The sequence below is a fragment of the Myxocyprinus asiaticus genome, chromosome 50 (genome assembly GCF_019703515.2).
Source record: "Myxocyprinus asiaticus isolate MX2 ecotype Aquarium Trade chromosome 50, UBuf_Myxa_2, whole genome shotgun sequence".
In the NCBI taxonomy this organism is placed as follows: Eukaryota; Metazoa; Chordata; class Actinopteri; order Cypriniformes; family Catostomidae; genus Myxocyprinus; species Myxocyprinus asiaticus.
Window position 1 is genome coordinate 25,822,069 of NC_059393.1, and position 19,398 is coordinate 25,841,466.

The following is a 19,398-nucleotide window of genomic DNA, read 5'->3' on the forward strand; positions in this document are numbered from 1 at the left end:
CGTCCCTTAATAATCAATGAAATGTCTGATGCAATGCAACTATTATACAGTATGTGACTACGCTTGCTAGTTGCTGCGTTGCATCACTGCTTATTTGCAAAAGGCAGAGTGACTTCCGTTCGCTTCAGATTGCTTCACTTTTATAATTAACAAAACTGTCTGGATGCAACAAACAAACTTAGATCTCTCACAGTTTGATGCACAAAGCTGTCTACACTGTAAACCTTTAGATTAGTCTCACATGCTTGCAGTGTAGACAGCTTTGTTGTTTTGCATGTTGCATTTGTTGCTTGCAGTGTAGACCAGTGGCGCAGCCAAGGATGGGCCGGGGTGGGCCGGGGTGGGCCTAGGTGGGCCTAGGTGGGCCTGGGTGGGCCTGGGTGGGCCTAGGTGGGCCTAGGTGGGCCTGGGTGGGCCTGGGTGGGCCTAGGTGGGCCGGGGTGGGTCTGGGTGGGCCTGGGTGGGCCTACCACCCAAAAGTTATTTCCTGGCTACACCCTTGGTTGCTCAGATGTACAGAAATCTTCATCTATGATCTGTTCATCACATAATGTATTTCCCTCTTCTGTATAATTCTGCCTGTAGGTCTTTTTGTATTTAAAAAAAACTCTTTGGTACAATTTGCATTGGGAAATTCGCTATACAAATTTGAAATTGAAACTTTAGTGTCGACTAGATGCATTTAACAGCAGAGTATATGTGGGTTGGATTGTATATTGCTTCTTCCAAACCGATTTCAAATATGTAGTTAATCATTTCTGCTATTTTTATTTATATGTTCGACTATAACCAGATCACATTTGTTTATTTATTACATGTGTGAGTGTGATTAAAAAAAGCTTTTAAATAAACCACTATAAACATTTGAATAGATTTCTGTTAAATTGGTCAAATGTGATGAAGTGAATATTTGCGTGTTTGCATTTTTATAATTTTTCCTCACAGCTGTTATACGTAAAATAAACCTGAGCACACCAGAATAAGACAAAAGCATTTATTAGTTTTCCAAAATAGTGAAGGTGAATCTTTTCCCACTTATTCTTTTTATTTATTGCTTACGCAATATTTCAACCTATTTCATATGCAGCTGTTACAGTAATGTTCGGTTTAGTCTGAATTAATACAAAGTTAAATTTACTGTTTTTTTTATTTGACAGTGTTCAGGATGAATTTGTGCTCTGACCAGCATGAACATAAATATATAAATAAAGCGAATCTGAAGTCTGTCACCGAATATAAAACTGTGTGAAATATGAAATCAGAAACGAATGTACATACACAAAAAGTGATTTGTTTAAAGAAAAAATTAAATAGTAAAAATTCAACCATCCTCATGATGTATAAACCACCTCACGGAAATACAGAAAACATAAAGGTATTAAAGGAATCCGCCACTTTAACAGGATTCTTGCATTTTAAACACTCACCGTAGAAATCGCTAATAACGTCTTTAAACATCTTTCAGCTTGTGGACGCAACAAAGTACAAAGTTGACATTGTTTTGCCAAAGGTTTGTCTCTCACATACATTCATAAGAACACTCATGCACACTCTTCATGGTTGGAAAAGCGTTTGCGGGCTGTCATGTCCTGCAACAGAGAAAAATTTCACAGCTTCAATGTACAAAATAAATAGCATATTTTCACTGTTAAACAGCATCTCATTGTACAATAAAAGTCCCTTTAAGAGAAGTCAGGTCACTTGCAATCTCAACGATGCCACCAGGAAGGCATACATTGTGCTACTTCAGCTCAAATCAGGCTAATAAAACTTTTCTTCAAGCTGGTCCATCTAATGTGCATGTGTGCTCTAGAGTCAACACACAGGCAATTATTCTATCAAACTGCTGATTGGCTCCTATATGTGATAGATGTGATTTCTCCCATTCATTTTTCTATTAGTGGCACGTCTCCTCATGATAATCGGTCTCTGAACATGTTGACCTAGAAACTAATGTAGGTTTGAGTGGTTGCCAAAGAGTCATCAAATGAGCCTGCTGCTGTCTGCTTCATAGTGCACAACATATTAGAATGCCATCTCAACTTGTAGGTAGCAAAATTATGATTTGGAGTAATGTACAGATTTTGCTGTTTCGGAAGGAAATTGGTACTTTAATTCACCAAAGAGGCATTCAACTGATCACAAAGTATAGTCAGGACATTACTGATGTAAAAAACAGCACCATCACTATTTGAAAAAAGTAATTTTCGATCAAATCTAGACAGCAGCCATCACTCCAACACCTTATTCTTGAGTAATCATGATAAATTGCTAATTTGATACTAGAAAATCACTTGCCATTATATCAAACACAGTTGAAAGATATTTGGTTCATTAAATGAAGCTTAACATTGTCTTTGTGTTTGTTTTTGAGTTGCCACAGTATGCAATAGACTGGCATGTCTTAAGGTCAATATTAGGTCAAAAATGGCAAAAAAAGAAACAGCTTTCTCTAGAAACTCATCAGTCAATCATTGTTTTGAGGAATGAAGGCTATACAATGCTTGAAATTGCCAAAAACTGAAGATTTCACAGAAAGATGTACACTACAGTCTTCAAAGACAAAGGACAACTGGCTCTAACAAGGACAGAAAGAGATGTGGAAGACCAGATGTACAACTAAACAAGAGGATAAGTACATCAGAGTCTCTAGTTTGAGAAATAGATGCCTCACATGTCCTCAGCTGACAGCTTCATTGAATTCTACCCGCTCAACACCAGTTTCATGTACAACAGTAAAGAGAAGACTCAGGGGTGCAGGCCTTATGGGAAGAATTGCAAAGAAAAAGCCACTTTTGAAACAGAAAATCAAAAAGAAAAGGTTAGAGTTGGCAATTAAACACAGACATTGGACAACAGATAATTGGAAAAGAGTGTTCTGGATCTTAACCCCATTGAGTTTTTGTGGGATCAGCTAGACTGTAAGGTGCGTGAGAAGTGCCCAACAAGACAGACACATCTATGACAAGTGCTACAGGAAGTGTGGGGTGAAATGTCACCTGAGTATCTGGACAAACTGACAGCTAGAATAACAAGGATCTGCAAAGCTGTCATTGCTGCACATGGAGGATTTTTTGATGAGAACTCTTTGTAGTAGTTTAAGAAGATCTGAACATTTTGTTCAAATTATAATAGTAATTTTTCACATTATTAATGTCCTGACTATACATTGTGATCAGTTGAATGCCACTTTGGAGAATAAAAGTACCAATTTCTTTCCATAAGAGCAAAATCTGTACATTATTCCAAACTTTTGGCCGCCAGTGTATATACACTCAGTGACCACTTTATTACGTACACCTGTACATCTACTTATTAATGTGATTATCTAATCAGCCAATCGTGTGGCAGTAGTGCAATGCATAAAATCATGCAGTTAATGTTCACATCAACCATCAGAATCAGGAAAAACATTTATTTAGACCGTGGCGTGAACTTTAGTGCCAGATAGGCTGGTTTGAGTATTTCTGTAACTGCTGATCTCATGGGATTTTCATGCACAACAGTCTCTAGAGTGTAAAGAGATTACGGTAAAGTCTACGGTAACTCAGATAACCCCATGTACAATTGTAGTGAGCAGAATAGCATCTTAGAATGCACAACATGTCATACCTTGAGGCGGATGGGCTACAACAGCAGAAGACCTCATTGGGTTCCACTTCCGTCAGCCAAGAACAGAAAACTGAGGCTGTAGTGGGAACAGGCTCACCAAAACTGGACAGTTAAAGACTGGAAAGCAGCAGTTACAGAAATACTCGAACCAGCCCGTCTGGCACCAAAAACCATGCCACGGTAGAAATCACTGAGATCACATTTTGTCCCCATTCTGATGGTTGATGTGAACATTAACTGAAGCTCCTGACCTGCATCTGCATGATTTTATTAACTGCACTGCTGCCACACAATTGGCTGACAAGATAATCACATGAATAAGTAGGTGTACAGGTGTACGTAATAAAGTGGTCACCGAGTGTGTATATAGGTATATATATATATACAGTATATTTAAAGAGTAGCTTGATTGTCGTTTAACTATAAATCATGAGCAGCTTTTAACTTTTCTTACTCTTTATCACTGTAGAATGTCAGCCAGTTTCTCTTGATAGTACTCATAATTTTCCTGACAGTCCTCCCACGGCGTGAACTGCTGATCGTCGCTCTCGACAAATGTGTCCCAGGTGTACGAGAAATCCAGCGGCTTCATCATGCGCAGTTTACAGCCGGCGGCCGCCAGCGCCTTTAGCCCCGCCTGAATCTCTGGCTCCTCCCACTCAAAGAGCCGAGCGGAGAAAATGGCCAGTCGTACGTTTTTCCGAGATTTCAGGATCTCCACCAACTTCCCAGCACAGGCGGCGCACGGACTGGACGACATGTACCAGGTGATGGTGTATTTGAGGGCAGGGTCATAGTTGGGCAGGATCTGTTGGAAAAACGCCTCCTCGGCATGACCGCCCAAATGCTCGTCTTCTATGTAGCCTCTGAGCAGACCTGCAGCGCCGGGACCCTGATCCACCAGATAACACAAAAAGGTTTTATTGCGCCCAGAGGAGTACTCGACATTCTTGAACTGGAATTTGAAGAAGAAGGGGTCCATTCGATCCCTGTGGAGATGTGAGGTGGTGAAATAGTTATCACAGATGTGCACAGCACCCTCTACTGGAATTCTCTGTACACTACAAGGTATTTTAGCTGAAAGTTAGCTCTCAAATAATTTTCACATTGGAGACTCTGTGTTGCTTAAAAATCACATGAGATGGTTTGACTAGCGCGGCTTTCCTTCCTATGTTGATGCTGAGAGGACGGTTTTATTGGGCAAAACTTTTAATATGCTTTTTAATATTTAATCTGCTAAAACGTTTAGGTGTATTCTAGCATATAGTTAACCTCAAGGCTAACAGACACAGACCTCCAGTTTTGATTTCATGGGGTCCTTTTTTTTATTAAATTTTTTTATCCCCTTTTCTCCCCAATTTGGAATGCCCAATTCCCACTACTTAGTAGGTCCTCGTGGTGGCGCGGTTACTCACCTCAATCTGGGTAGTGGAGGACAAGTCTCAGTTGCCTCCGCTTCTGAGACCGTCAATCCGCGCATCTTATCACGTGACTCGTTGTGCATGACACCACGGAGACTCACAGCATGTGGAGGCTCATGCTACTCTCCACGATCCACGCACAACTTACCACACGCCCCATTGAGAGCGAGAACCACTAATCATGACCACGAGGAGGTTACCCCATGTGACTCCACCCACCCTAGCAACCGGGCCAATTTGGTTGCTTAGGAGACCAATACGCTTTAAGTCCTTGTGGTGGCGTAGTGACTCGCCTCAGTGGCGGAGGACGAATCTCAGTTGCCTCCACGTCTGTGACCGTCAATCCGCGCATCTTATCACGTGGCTTGTTGAGTGTGTTATCGCGGAGACGTAGTGCGTGTGGAGGCTTCACGCTATTCTCCGCGGCATCTACGCACAACTCACCACGCGCCCCACCAAGAGCGAGAACCACATTATAGCGACCACGAGGAGGTTACCCCATGTGACTCAACCCTCCCTAGCAACCGGGCCAATTTGGTTGCTTAGGAGATCTGGCTGGAGTCACTCAGTACACCCTGGATTCAAACTCGTGACTCCAGGTGTGATAGTCAGCGTGATTTCATGGGGTCCTTTAATATATTCCAAGCAGTCCTGGGTTTCTCTCGGGGGTTTGTACGGTCGTTTTTAACACCTTCACAGTCAGACAGCTGGAATGACTGTTAGGGCTATAAATACCTGCAGTGGGTGCCGATCTTTATTCTTAGCCTCTGACCCATATACAGATCTGAGTGTCGTGAGAGAGTTTAGAGTTATTGTTGCCAAATGAACCTGATACAACTGTAATGAACACCTGTGTTTGGATGATCGAGCACAATTCATGACTTACATTTGTCAGCAGAATTAAATTCATCCGCCCCTCGTTATCAAACACTTATAGAACCAGACAGGTTTGTTTTCAACTTGATGTTGGATTATAAACTTCAGACAGTGACAGAAATATCTGATGACTGTTTGTTCATTGGTGGATTGGTGGATTGGTCATGTAAAGTGTTGAAAGGTCATCTAAACCTCAACAAATATTTAGGGTTAAAGACATTTGTGTATCTATCCCCACTGGACTAAACACAAATGAGATCTCTGTAATATCTCAACTGTTTCTCCTAGATAGAGTCAATGACTGGAGGAGGAGTTTTAGGAGAAAGTTAATACTTCAACGAAACAGAATTGAGAACTCCATTAAGTCTCCCGCACTATGATAGAGAGTCCTCTTGAGCAAAACAATTTTCCTCTTTGTCAGTCTGAGAGAATTCCTCAGAAAGGTTCTTTAAAGGTTCTTCGATTCTTTTGAAGAATTGTTTTGTCTGTAAAGGGTTTTTGAGTTGATTGTAGGTTAATAAAGTTCTTCATGTTTCATTATATGTTCTTCAGTGAATTGGTGTTTTGTTTTCTAAAGAACTAGAGACAAAACATTCTTTGAGGAGCTTATAAAGGTTCTCCAATTGAATTAGACTGTAAAAGCGTGGTTGGTTCCTACTGGAATCTTTATTTTTAAGAACATTCTCTTTCGCGGACAGACAGGGAGACACATCACAGTCTGTCAATGACTGACCTTTTGGGGGTTGGGTTGGATTTATCTCTTCTAGTTTAGCGTTCAGCTTGAGTGTTCGTAATTTCCCTTTAGATTCACAGATACAGTCATAGAGAAACACACTTATATTCTTTATCCAGAAGACTTTTGTTGAATTTGGATGAACTGATAACCCTAAGCCTCACCCTCATGTTGTTTTAAATCTGTACGACTTTCTTCTGTGGAACTCAAAAGATGTTTCGAAGAATGTTGCATCTCCAAATATCGATTAAAAAGCAAAGTAATCATTATGACACATGCACTATATTCCAAGTCTTCTGAAGTCAATTGTGTGAGGAAAAAAAACAAATGTACATATGAAATCACTGAATGTCTTCTCATTTGTGTTTGCGTATATTAAAATATGACGCTTTGAGCCAGGTTTGATGTCAATGATGCCGAATATCATTGGTTTTTAAAGATCACATGGCGGAGCATGACATGGCAAACTTATTGAGATTTGAGAGCTACAGGGAACTAATCTTTTGAAAGTGCATTTAAATGTTGAAGCGTAATTACAACCTAAAATAAGTGACAAAAGTGCATATTTCCCTAGACTAGTTACGTTTTCAATCTCATAGTATGACCAGATGCTTTATCAGACTTACCCTGTGATGATTTCAAATGGTGGTAGCTCCATGGGTTCTGGTTTCTCTGCATTGTCACCGTTCGCTGCGGCTCCGTTACTCACCGCCGCGGCCTCGCCGTTCTCCACGAGTGCGTTCTTCCCATTCACATTTGGTTTCTCTTCTTCTTTAGGAGGTTTTTCTTCTTTCTTCGGTTCATTTTCTGCTCTCTCTTTCCTCTTGACGGTCAGACGAGAGCTGACACTGCTGCTGCCCTTTTTGTCGGCCATCTCTGAGACTGAACACACACACACACAAACACACACACACACACTTCAGTATTTATAACCGCACCAGAGTGTGTGTGTGTGTGTGTGTGGGGCAGGCGCTCAGGATGGTGCTTAGGCCAGTGAGGGTCATACTGCATGTGTGTAGCTGCAGCTGTTGGTATTCTATAAAAAGAACTCCTGGCAATAGAGATGACAGATAAACGAAATCTTACAAGAGATTCAAGAGGTTGCTCTTTTAAAGCTCATGGAGTTCCCATTTAAGTATCAACTTGTCTTGCCATGTTTCTCCTAAAGTTACTTAGATGAAATAAAAATGGACAAATGAGTCAGTTGTTGACATATTCATGTGGATAGCTCTTGGAAACATTTGATGAGAAATGGACGTATGTATGGATGACTTCAGTATCTTGGCAAATCTGAGCTCAATTTGATACATTGTTAATATCCCTTATGAAACTCTAGAGGAGACGTGGGATTATTGGACACTTTTTTACTCAGGTGACACATCTGAGAAGTAGGAGACTAAATTCAGCAGGGAATTAAAGCAAAACAAAAGGTTGGGGTGGGTCTTAACCCTTGTGCGATCTTCAGGACGTCTTTGTCTTTTTCATTTTTGTTTTTTTGATCATTTTGGCTGTGTTTATGCCAACGGCATAAATTTAGCCAAAGGTGTGTATTTTTGGGGTAATTTTGATATTTCAACCTCAGTTCCTATAATACATCTATAATACACTGTGTACACAAAATAGTCACACTCAGGACCTTCAGGACAAAAATGTCCCCATTGAAACCCATTAAAACTGCAATATTTGATCCCAGTGCCATTAAAGCATAAAATCATGAATTCTATGATATTATGCTTTCATTCCAGAGCCCTGGCTTCAAAATGTACATTTTTAATATTTTCCACCAGATGGCGCCATTTTTCTCATGTTTAGCCTATGGAGCAAATACAAGCTTTTCCCCTATTCTCTGTTTGCTGTATTATAGCGCACTGCAGGCCAACTGAATAAATGATGCAGATAAAATTGTGTGTGTGTTGGTATGGATGTTAGAGGGGGCAGTGGTGGCTCAGCGGGTAAGGCTCTGGGTTACTGATCAGAAGGTCGGGGGTTCAAGCCCCAGCACTGCCAAGATGCCACTGTTGGGCCCTTGAGCAAGGCCCTTGACCCTATCTGCTCCAGGGGCGCCGTATCATGGCTGACCCTGCACTCTGACCCCAGCCTAGCTGGGATATGTGAAAAAGAAGAATTTCACTGTATATGTGCAAATGTATAATGTGTGATAAATAAAGAAAATTATTAATTAATTAATTATTAGAGTGTGTTTTCTATGTGTGTATTGAGAAATTTGTGTGTGTCTGTGATAAACAACAGTGGCATTATATAAACAAACTGGCATTTAAATGGTTAAAATCCTGAAAATAAATGAATATTTGGTAGTTATGATCAGTTAAAAAAGGGTTAGTCAGTCAGTGAAAGTGGAAAATAATATTAATATATAATATTTTTATGGTAGTTTTTTGACGCGGACATTTTGTTCCTCGAAGGACCTCTGAGTAACTTTAAATTGACGCACAAGTGTTAAAAGTACGTATTCCTATTTAAAGATGTAATTATGTTTCAGGAAGCCAAAAAAGTTCGATTACAAGTTATACTGACGCTAGCACCAAAACCCTTCTTATAGGGAAGCCTAGAAGGTTGGCATAGATTAGCATAACGTGGCCGTTCCATAGACACTCTATGGCGAGGATGCTTCACAACGTTGAATAAACCGCTCATCATTTAATGAAACATTAAACATGTTTTACACTAAACAGTCCTTTTGGAGTGAACTGTGTGGAGTTTACTATGATAAAATTGCTGTTTAACAAGAGAAGGTACTGTCAAATATATTCATTATCACGTATTTTAGTTGTACATATCACAAATACATTGCAAAAACCTTTGTTTTTGCCTAGGTCCTCGCCATGGTACTTTATTTATGGTTATCAGTTTGTGAGTGTTGTAGTTTCCAGATCTGTCCACATGGTGCCAGAAATGTCACTCTGATGGAGTTTGTGCAGCTCTCACTGTAAGGAGCAATAATGAGGAACTTGAGGTCCACAATTAAGCACCTATTAATAGTCAACAAAAGTTACTCTTTCTCATTGCTCTTTGCATACAGATCTCAGGCAGAAGGAATTCCTCGCTGTCTCACTGACCTTCACGCTTTACTAGATGTGGTCAATAAATAACAGCACATACCCCAAGCTGTGTATAACACACACGGACACACGGACACACGCACACACGCACACATGCACACACAATGGTAGAGACTTCCCAATTACTACTGTTGTTCTACAATTACACTAATTATGATAGCTGCACCTAAACCAAACCCTAACTAACCCTTTACCGGCAACTGGAAATTTATACATGAATTAAGACATCATTTAATCCTTATTTTGTAAAGGCTTCAGAATGTAGTTTTTCAAGTTTTATCACCATTATGGGTACTGGTCCACACATATTTACTTAGCTATCTAAACAAAGACATACCACACACTTCTGTTCTTATTATATGAAGCTAACTATAATTGCTATAGACACCAAAAAATGTTGTTAGTTAATTTTCCGATTAAGGATGTCCTCAAATGTCCCAAATGTGTTTAACACGCTTCTTGAGATAATTTTGTCAACTATATCTAAGTGAACCTACATATCCTCAAGAGCTGAATCTTTGTGTGAGACACTGTTTAAAAGGTCCATTAAATTTGACATTTTAAAGTGGGTATTAATATAGGACCTTTATAATGCAAATATTATAATGTTTTCCTTTCTAGCTCATTTCATTTATCAGCCAATAACATGTCATAAGACTGCAAACGACACTCATGTTTATTTGATCATATCAGCTGTGTACTCTGGAAACACTCACACACTTTTGTTTCACTGTATTTGTGAGCACATCTCATAGTTAGATGGTATTATTTATACACCACCTCTAAACCTAACCCTTACACAAAGCTGTTAAAATAAGTAGAATTACAGCAAAACATGACTGGTCAGTTTATGGCATACTGAACTATATTAGTGAGGATATTTTAAAAATGTGGCCTTCATCAATATAAACCTACACATACTTTCACACAGCACAGAGACATAAGTGATGAATACCTTTTCACACTTTCCTTTCTATTTAGTTTTCAATCAACATGATGTAAGACACAGAGACAGAGAGGTGGGTGGTGAGGTGACAGACTCCTTCACTCATGAAAAGTCTTCCAGCCTCACAACTCATTTAGTTCCATTCAAACCTGTTCAATGGCATTCCAACACATCTTTCCTTCTGGGTACACCTGCTTGACATCGGAAACAAATGGAAAATGAGCTGCAGTGATGAAAGATAATACCCAGGAAAAAATTCAAACTTCATCACAGATGCCTCACAGAACTTGTGAAAGAAAAACGACTGCTATTTTTACTGTAGAGTGACAAATGTGTGTAAAAATAGAAACACAAAACAGTGCAAACACACAGACATGAATGGTACTGATATTCATAAATCACGGTGTTTACATGATACTCCAAGGCACTGCAAAGTGTATTATTGTATTACCATGGTACATGTCTGAAAAACATGGTATTACCATGGTATATTCTACGTCCGAAAAATATGATATTACCATGGTACACTATGGTATATTGTACGTCCAAAAAATATGGTATTACCATGGTACATGTCTGAAAACATGGTATTGCCATGGTATATTGTACGTCCAAAAAATATGGTATTACCATGGTACATGTCTGAAAAACATGGTATTGCCATGGTATATTGTACGTCCAAAAATATGGTATTACCATGGTACATGTCTGAAAAACATGGTATTGCCATGGTATATTGTACGTCCAAAAATATGGTATTACCATGGTACATGTCTGAAAAACATGGTATTGCCATGGTATATTGTACGTCCAAAAATATGGTATTACCATGGTACATGTCTGAAAAACATGGTATTGCCATGGTATATTGTACGTCCAAAAATATGGTATTACCATGGTACATGTCTGAAAAACATGGTATTGCCATGGTATATTGTACGTCCAAAAATATGGTATTACCATGGTACATGTCTGAAAAACATGGTATTGCCATGGTATATTGTACGTCCAAAAAATATGGTATTACCATGGTACATGTCTGAAAAACATGGTATTGCCATGGTATATTGTACGTCCAAAAAATATGGTATTACCATGGTACATGTCTGAAAAACATGGTATTGCCATGGTATATTGTACGTCCAAAAATATGGTATTACCATGGTACATGTCTGAAAAACATGGTATTGCCATGGTATATTGTACGTCCAAAAAATATGGTATTACCATGGTACATGTCTGAAAAACATGGTATTGCCATGGTATATTGTACGTCCAAAAAATATGGTATTACCATGGTACATGTCTGAAAAACATGGTATTGCCATGGTATATTGTACGTCCAAAAATATGGTATTACCATGGTACATGTCTGAAAAACATGGTATTGCCATGGTATATTGTACGTCCAAAAAATATGGTATTACCATGGTACATGTCTGAAAAACATGGTATTGCCATGGTATATTGTACGTCCAAAAAATATGGTATTACCATGGTACATGTCTGAAAAACATGGTATTGCCATGGTATATTGTACGTCCAAAAATATGGTATTACCATGGTACATGTCTGAAAAACATGGTATTGCCATGGTATATTGTACGTCCAAAAAATATGGTATTACCATGGTACATGTCTGAAAAACATGGTATTGCCATGGTATATTGTACGTCCAAAAAATATGGTATTACTATGGTACATGTCTGAAAAACATGGTATTGCCATGGTATATTGTACGTCCAAAAATATGGTATTACCATGGTACATGTCTGAAAAACATGGTATTGCCATGGTATATTGTACGTCCAAAAAATATGGTATTACCATGGTACATGTCTGAAAAACATGGTATTGCCATGGTATATTGTACGTCCAAAAAATATGGTATTACCATGGTACATGTCTGAAAAACATGGTATTGCCATGGTATATTGTACGTCCAAAAAATATGGTATTACCATGGTACATGTCTGAAAAACATGGTATTGCCATGGTATATTGTACGTCCAAAAAATATGGTATTACCATGGTACATGTCTGAAAAACATGGTATTGCCATGGTATATTGTACGTCCAAAAAATATGGTATTACCATGGTACATGTCTGAAAAACATGGTATTGCCATGGTATATTGTACGTCCAAAAAATATGGTATTACCATGGTACATGTCTGAAAAACATGGTATTGCCATGGTATATTGTACGTCCAAAAAATATGGTATTACCATGGTACATGTCTGAAAAACATGGTATTGCCATGGTATATTGTACGTCCAAAAAATATGGTATTACCATGGTACATGTCTGAAAAACATGGTATTGCCATGGTATATTGTACGTCCAAAAATATGGTATTACCATGGTACATGTCTGAAAAACATGGTATTGCCATGGTATATTGTACGTCCAAAAAATATGGTATTACCATGGTACATGTCTGAAAAACATGGTATTGCCATGGTATATTGTACGTCCAAAAATATGGTATTACCATGGTACATGTCTGAAAAACATGGTATTGCCATGGTATATTGTACGTCCAAAAAATATGGTATTACCATGGTACATGTCTGAAAAACATGGTATTGCCATGGTATATCGTACGTCCAAAAAATATGGTACTACTATGGTACATGTCTGAAAAACATGGTATTGCCATGGTATATTGTACGTCCAAAAATATGGTATTACCATGGTACATGTCTGAAAAACATGGTATTGCCATGGTATATTGTACGTCCAAAAAATATGGTATTACCATGGTACATGTCTGAAAAACATGGTATTGCCATGGTATATTGTACGTCCAAAAAATATGGTATTACCATGGTACATGTCTGAAAAACATGGTATTGCCATGGTATATCGTACGTCCAAAAAATATGGTACTACCATGGTACATGTCTGAAAAACATGGTATTGCCATGGTATATTGTACGTCCAAAAAATATGGTATTACCATGGTACATGTCTGAAAAACATGGTATTGCCATGGTATATTGTACGTCCAAAAATATGGTATTACCATGGTACATGTCTGAAAAACATGGTATTGCCATGGTATATTGTACGTCCAAAAAATATGGTACTACCATGGTACATGTCTGAAAAACATGGTATTGCCATGGTATATTGTACGTCCAAAAAATATGGTACTACCATGGTACATGTCTGAAAAACATGGTATTGCCATGGTATATCGTATGTCCAAAAAATATGGTATTACCATGGTACATGTCTGAAAAACATGGTATTGCCATGGTATATTGTACGTCCAAAAAATATGGTACTACCATGGTACACTATGGTATATTGTACGTCAAAAAATATGGTATTACCATGGTTCATGCCTGAAAAACATGGTATTACCATGGTACACATGTACATGTGTGTGTGTGTATGTGTGTATGAAGGCAAATACACATAGAAACACCAGCCAGTCCTGCAGCAAACCGAAACCTGTTATAAAGTTGCACACACACACACACACCGGCGTTGACAGTAAATATTGACAGAAATGACTTCAGCTCTCCAGGATTTGAGAAAACGGGTTAATATGTATATGTGTGTGTGTGGGTGTAGGTGATAACAGTATGTCTGTGTGTGTGAATTGTGATGGATGGAAAGAATCTGTATGTGTGATGTAGAATTTGCTCATGTTTATCTCTGAATGTATGTTAGCTCACTGCAGCAACCTGCCATGTCATGTTTCAAGTTCATTTTTCAAGGTTTAGCCATCTCAGAAAAAACAAAAGGAGAGATAGAGAAAGAGAGAGAGACAGAAAGAAGGAGAGACAGATTCGTTGGAATTCCCCCTCCCAGCAGCACTCGCCTGTCCCCACCTCTTTGAGTATCTTACCTGGCCACGCCCCCTTTTACCTGTATAAATTCATTGGAGGCAACAGGTGTAAAAGCAAACCTCAGGATACTCTTACCAGTCTGTGCCTCAAACCACTGAAGATAAACCCACATAGACTGGATTATTACTTAACCAAAACTTATACTGGGATTTTATCTGGAAATCAAACTGCCTTTGGACACCACAGCAGGTAAATAATCTGCAATTTACATTTTTAATTTTTTTCTTTAACCATTGAAAACTTACTAAAACATTTAGCATTTTTGTTTAGGGACAAACACACACGAGGAATTCTATTTAAATTATGAAGTCTAATTTTGTCTAAAATTATATTGTAGACATATCTTGACAGTTACTTTTGACTGGTTCTGGATGAAACATAAACGTAAATTTTTTCTTATCACACAGAAATGGCATCGAATGAACTGAGTCGAATTCTTAACAATGCAAATGCCAACTTGTACCCCTCTGAACCACATCTTAACTTGTTGAGCATGGGAGTGCCCATGGGCAGACTGCCGCATCTCTCAGAGGTCACCTTCAACAGTAACAATACAATGGGTAAGAGCTCTTCATCTCACAGATATGCACATTTGAAGACCTTACTTAAGAATACAAGAGCTGTAGATCTGTAAATCTACATTGCTACTTTGCCACAATGCCAGGGTTTCTGAATGATTCCCGTTGACCAACTGAGAGGCTAGACATGCTAATAATCTCCCAACTTCAGACTCCTAAAATCATTAACCAAGAGAATGTTTAACTTGACCTGCAGTAGATGTACAGGAATGTTTTCTCTTTTGTTCTATGGCATTGCTGTCATTGTTGACACTGTGATCAAAACCTACATGGTGTCAACACAACAAATAGTTAAACACACAACAGAAACTCTGGCCCTAGAGACAGTAAACATGAGAGGGTATTCTTCTATTGTTAGGGGCGTTTCCTTCAAGACAGAACCCACTGATAGGGGGGTGGTTGGGGCAAGAAATCATCCGTCAGTTGTCTTTCTCAGATCTCTGTCACACATGACATGTCCGTGCCTGTTCAGGTGTAAATGTGGCTGAACTTTCTTTGAACTTGTTCTACAGTAGGCCACTGGCAACACGTGAATCCGCAGTTGTGGACCAGGCAGGATGTTCTGGAGTGGATTGGATTTCACGTGGAGGAGACCAGGTTTGATGCCAGTCTGTTGAATATGACCTGCTGCAACATGGATGGGCCTACACTGTGCACAATGAACAGAGAATCGCTAATGAGCGTGTTCGGAGCAGTGTTTGGTGATCAGCTCCACCACAGTCTGGAGAACCTTAAGGCCAGATATGGTGAGCAACAGAGATGTGAACTTCTTTAAACAAACCCATTTGTTTCACAGCTAAATTGGGCTACAGTTATTGGCACTTGAATGCATTAATGCCCTTTATTTTGTTTGTATCTGCAGCTAATGACCAGTCTGAGAATGCCGTTCTAAGTGATTCTGAATTCGATCTATTGGACACTATCCTGCAATACTCATTTCCCTTCATGAACGAGCCAGGTCTTGGACCATTACTGGATACAGTGGTTGTCCAGTCATCCATCCCAACAGGTAAGAATCAGTCCCCCTCTTCTGGACATCAACACAGACCACACACAAAGTAATGCCCAACTATCCATACCATAAATAACATTTGAAATACTTTATTTGCACAGAAAATTCAGACACCGAATACAGTTACTTCAATGAGTACAGAAACCTGCTGACGCCAGAGAGTGACCATGGCTACGACTCTTTTCCTGAGAGTCTTAAGAGCTCTCACACTGGTACGTACAACCTCGTTCTATTTCCACTAAACTTAAGCAAACATCTGTGAAAGAACATCCCTAAAGTTCTCCTTAAGGCTAAACGCTCCTTCTTTGGATCTTCCTCTTCAGGCAGCTTCTTGAACCCGAGTTCACCAGAGTCCTGTGGAAGCGATTCTGACCCAGAATACTCAGAGAAACCATACTCCATCAGTAAGTTTATCAGATTCTCCTACAGCAGGGGTACTCAGACGTGCTTCTAGAGGTCCACCTTCATGCAGAGTTTAGCTTCAAACCTTATCATACACACCTGAACCAGTTAATCAAGGTCTTCAGGATTAATTGGCAATTACAGGCAGTTGTGTAGAAGTGGGATTGGAACTAAACTCTGCACGAAGGTAGTCTTCCACGAATAAGGTTGAGTAAGGTTGCAAGGGGCTCTAGACTTGTCTAACGTTTGCTCGATGTGACTTTTCCACAGAGAACTTTGTGAAACAAGAGCCAGGAGAGGTCAAGAAGAGAGGCAGGGGACGACCTCCAAAAATTAGTCGGGAATCTGAACACTTCATTGAGTCCAAGAAAAGCAAACATGGTAAGTGAACAGAATTCTGGGGGAAGAGGTACCTGATGCTGAAATCAAGTCTTGCAGTTCAGTAGATAATCCATATTCTAAACCAGACTCTGATCTATTCCAGCTCCAAGAGGAACTCACCTGTGGGAGTTTATCAGGGACATTCTGATCCATCCAGAACAGAACCATGGTCTGATGAAGTGGGAGGACCGCAGAGACGGCGTCTTTAAATTCCTGAAGTCTGAGGCTGTTGCTCAACTATGGGGCCAAAAGAAGAAGAACAGCAGCATGACCTACGAGAAGCTCAGCAGAGCCATGAGGTAAATGAAGCTGGGATCAAGGGTTCTGTGGGTTTTTACTAAGGTTGAACAAGGGACAAGAGAATAATCAAAACGTTTTCTTTCATCTACAGGTATTACTATAAGAGAGACATTCTGGAGAGAGTGGACGGACGCAGACTCGTCTACAAGTTTGGAAAGAACTCTACTGGTTGGAGGATAGAGGAGACTGGATATTGAAACGGACCTGATGAAAGAGGGTCACTTTCAACCGTAGAGTAATTGGACTCCTACTAATGAGGAACTTTAGGCTGAGTTTGGTTGCTCTGAAGATCCTCTCTATAGAAACACACTCTTCCCAGAGGGAAAAGGTTTCGCAGAAACTGTAAGCCATTGTTTTGGCTAATGTAGGTTTTATGAACCTGTAAAAATGTTGTGTAGATCTCAAAGGACCTCTCCGGTTCGGATGGCACGCGGGCGTGGCCTGGATCAGAATCTATTTGCTAACCACTTTAAGATGTTTATGGAAACTTTGTTGTACACAATGGTTGAACTGTGAGAGTATGTAAAGCTTTGTAAAGGCTCTTTAGCATTGGGGGCATAAAGTTTGTATGAAATGTAAAGGTTTTTTGTCACATTTGAACGAACTCAGAACAGAAGGACATAACGGTTGTATGAAGTGTCATTCACATCTGTTGTACTGATTGATATATATATTCCACTGTTAACGGACATGTGTAAGAACTATGTATTCTTCATTATATTTGTCAATCAAGTACAAATCAGACTATATCATTTGAAGATTTTGCTCAGTTTTTCTGTGATTTGTTAAGAAGTCACTGGATAATGTGTACGAGGTTTCCCTCTCAAATCTTATACTATATTTAACACTTATGTATGGCATATATTTGCTTTTTTGTATGAACATTTTATGAAATAAAGTTTATGATAAAAAATATGTACGCACCTTGGTCTGTTATTCTAGCTAGCTTCTATTTATCTTTGAATTATAAAGTATATCCTTGCATATTAATTCATCACATAGGAATATATATATATATATATATATGCACACTTTATATTAGGTGGCCTTAACTACTATGTACAAACATTTAATACATAGAAGACTATATATTTACATTGTAACTACATGTTGTTCTGCAAAATATCCACATTTGCTGCTACCAAGGTTGAGGTATGGGTTGGGTTAGGGTTAGGATAAGGGGTTAGAGTTAGGTTTTGGGGTAAGGGTTAGGTTACAGTTAGGGGTAAAGTTAACAGTGTAACTACAAATGTAATTAAATGCAAGTACTTTAAATGTAATTACAATGCAACTACATGTATGTACATAATAAGTGTATTGTATCAAATGGTTATGTACATAGTAGTTAAGGCCACCTAATATAAAGTGGGTCCATATATGTATATATAGACAGGTCTTTTATTGACTCCTGTTGGTTGTTTAATTAAACTATCTTGTATTTGCGCCTCACCCATCTGAGCAGTGTTCTACTACAAACATTCACTCAACCTTATTTCAACAATGACATTTACTTTGTAAATGCTCAGTTTGTTGTAGTCTCATTATCAGATAACCAATTTGCCAACGTGTTGAAATGTGCACAGTAGTACATTGTGAAGTTCAATAGATATATTGTTAACAAAACTCCTTTTTTATAGTTAATCTCTATAGTTAAAAGAAAAACCACCAGTTCTCCCTGTAAGTGTTGATCTGCGTACAGCAAACGTCTGCAAAAGTTTTCCAAACGATGAATTTGCTGTAGCTGACCTTTAGTTAAACTCAACAATCACATGTTTCAACGTAGGTTCAGTTTTGCATTTTAGAGCACAAAGCGACTGTTCTTTAGAGGTCCAACATTCAAATATACAAACATACATGACACACAACAATATTTGTCCACATGCAAATGGACACAGCAACAAAGCGAGCACAAACTCTCCTGTAAATTTAAAGCAGTAAATATTCTTAAAAATCACCAAGTTTAGCTGTATTGACATGGAACATCTCATACATATAATTGAATACCTGTGAGATCTGCAGAAAACAGTCAGAAAGTTTTCTTGAACTTTGAAACACTTGAAACTACCCTGGAATTACGGTCACCTGAGACGGCTAATCAAGCGGCGTTATCTTTCACAAGACTTCATTTAAAGAGTTCATGATCACCAGTTACTAAAAACAGCAGTTTCATTCTGAGATCTTTAGAAGTTCATG

The 19,398-nt window shown here is 38.9% G+C and overlaps 2 protein-coding genes and 1 pseudogene across 2 annotated transcripts; 2 read left to right on the forward strand and 1 right to left on the reverse strand.

The window, feature by feature from the left end:
• LOC127439174 (parathyroid hormone 4-like) overlaps positions 1-322 on the forward strand; it is a 1,811-nt pseudogene extending 1,489 nt beyond the window's left edge.
• A 658-nt stretch (positions 323-980) lies between these two features.
• On the reverse strand, positions 981-7,548 carry LOC127439162 (C->U-editing enzyme APOBEC-2-like). The gene is made up of 3 exons (XM_051695289.1): positions 7,269-7,548; positions 4,067-4,601; positions 981-1,589 (listed from the first exon to the last, which is right to left on the reverse strand). Exons 1-2 carry the CDS (start codon positions 7,514-7,516, stop codon positions 4,073-4,075), a joined length of 777 nt encoding a protein of 258 aa, XP_051551249.1. The 5' UTR covers positions 7,517-7,548; the 3' UTR covers positions 981-1,589; positions 4,067-4,072.
• A 7,042-nt stretch (positions 7,549-14,590) lies between these two features.
• LOC127439147 (ETS-related transcription factor Elf-3-like) lies at positions 14,591-18,120 on the forward strand. Its single transcript, XM_051695260.1, has 9 exons — positions 14,591-14,721; positions 14,940-15,092; positions 15,623-15,856; positions 15,973-16,119; positions 16,224-16,334; positions 16,446-16,526; positions 16,795-16,905; positions 17,009-17,204; positions 17,297-18,120. The coding sequence occupies exons 2-9, from the start codon at positions 14,942-14,944 to the stop codon at positions 17,400-17,402; spliced, it is 1,137 nt and encodes a 378-aa protein (XP_051551220.1). The 5' UTR covers positions 14,591-14,721; positions 14,940-14,941; the 3' UTR covers positions 17,403-18,120.
• Positions 18,121-19,398: the final 1,278 nt, after the last annotated feature.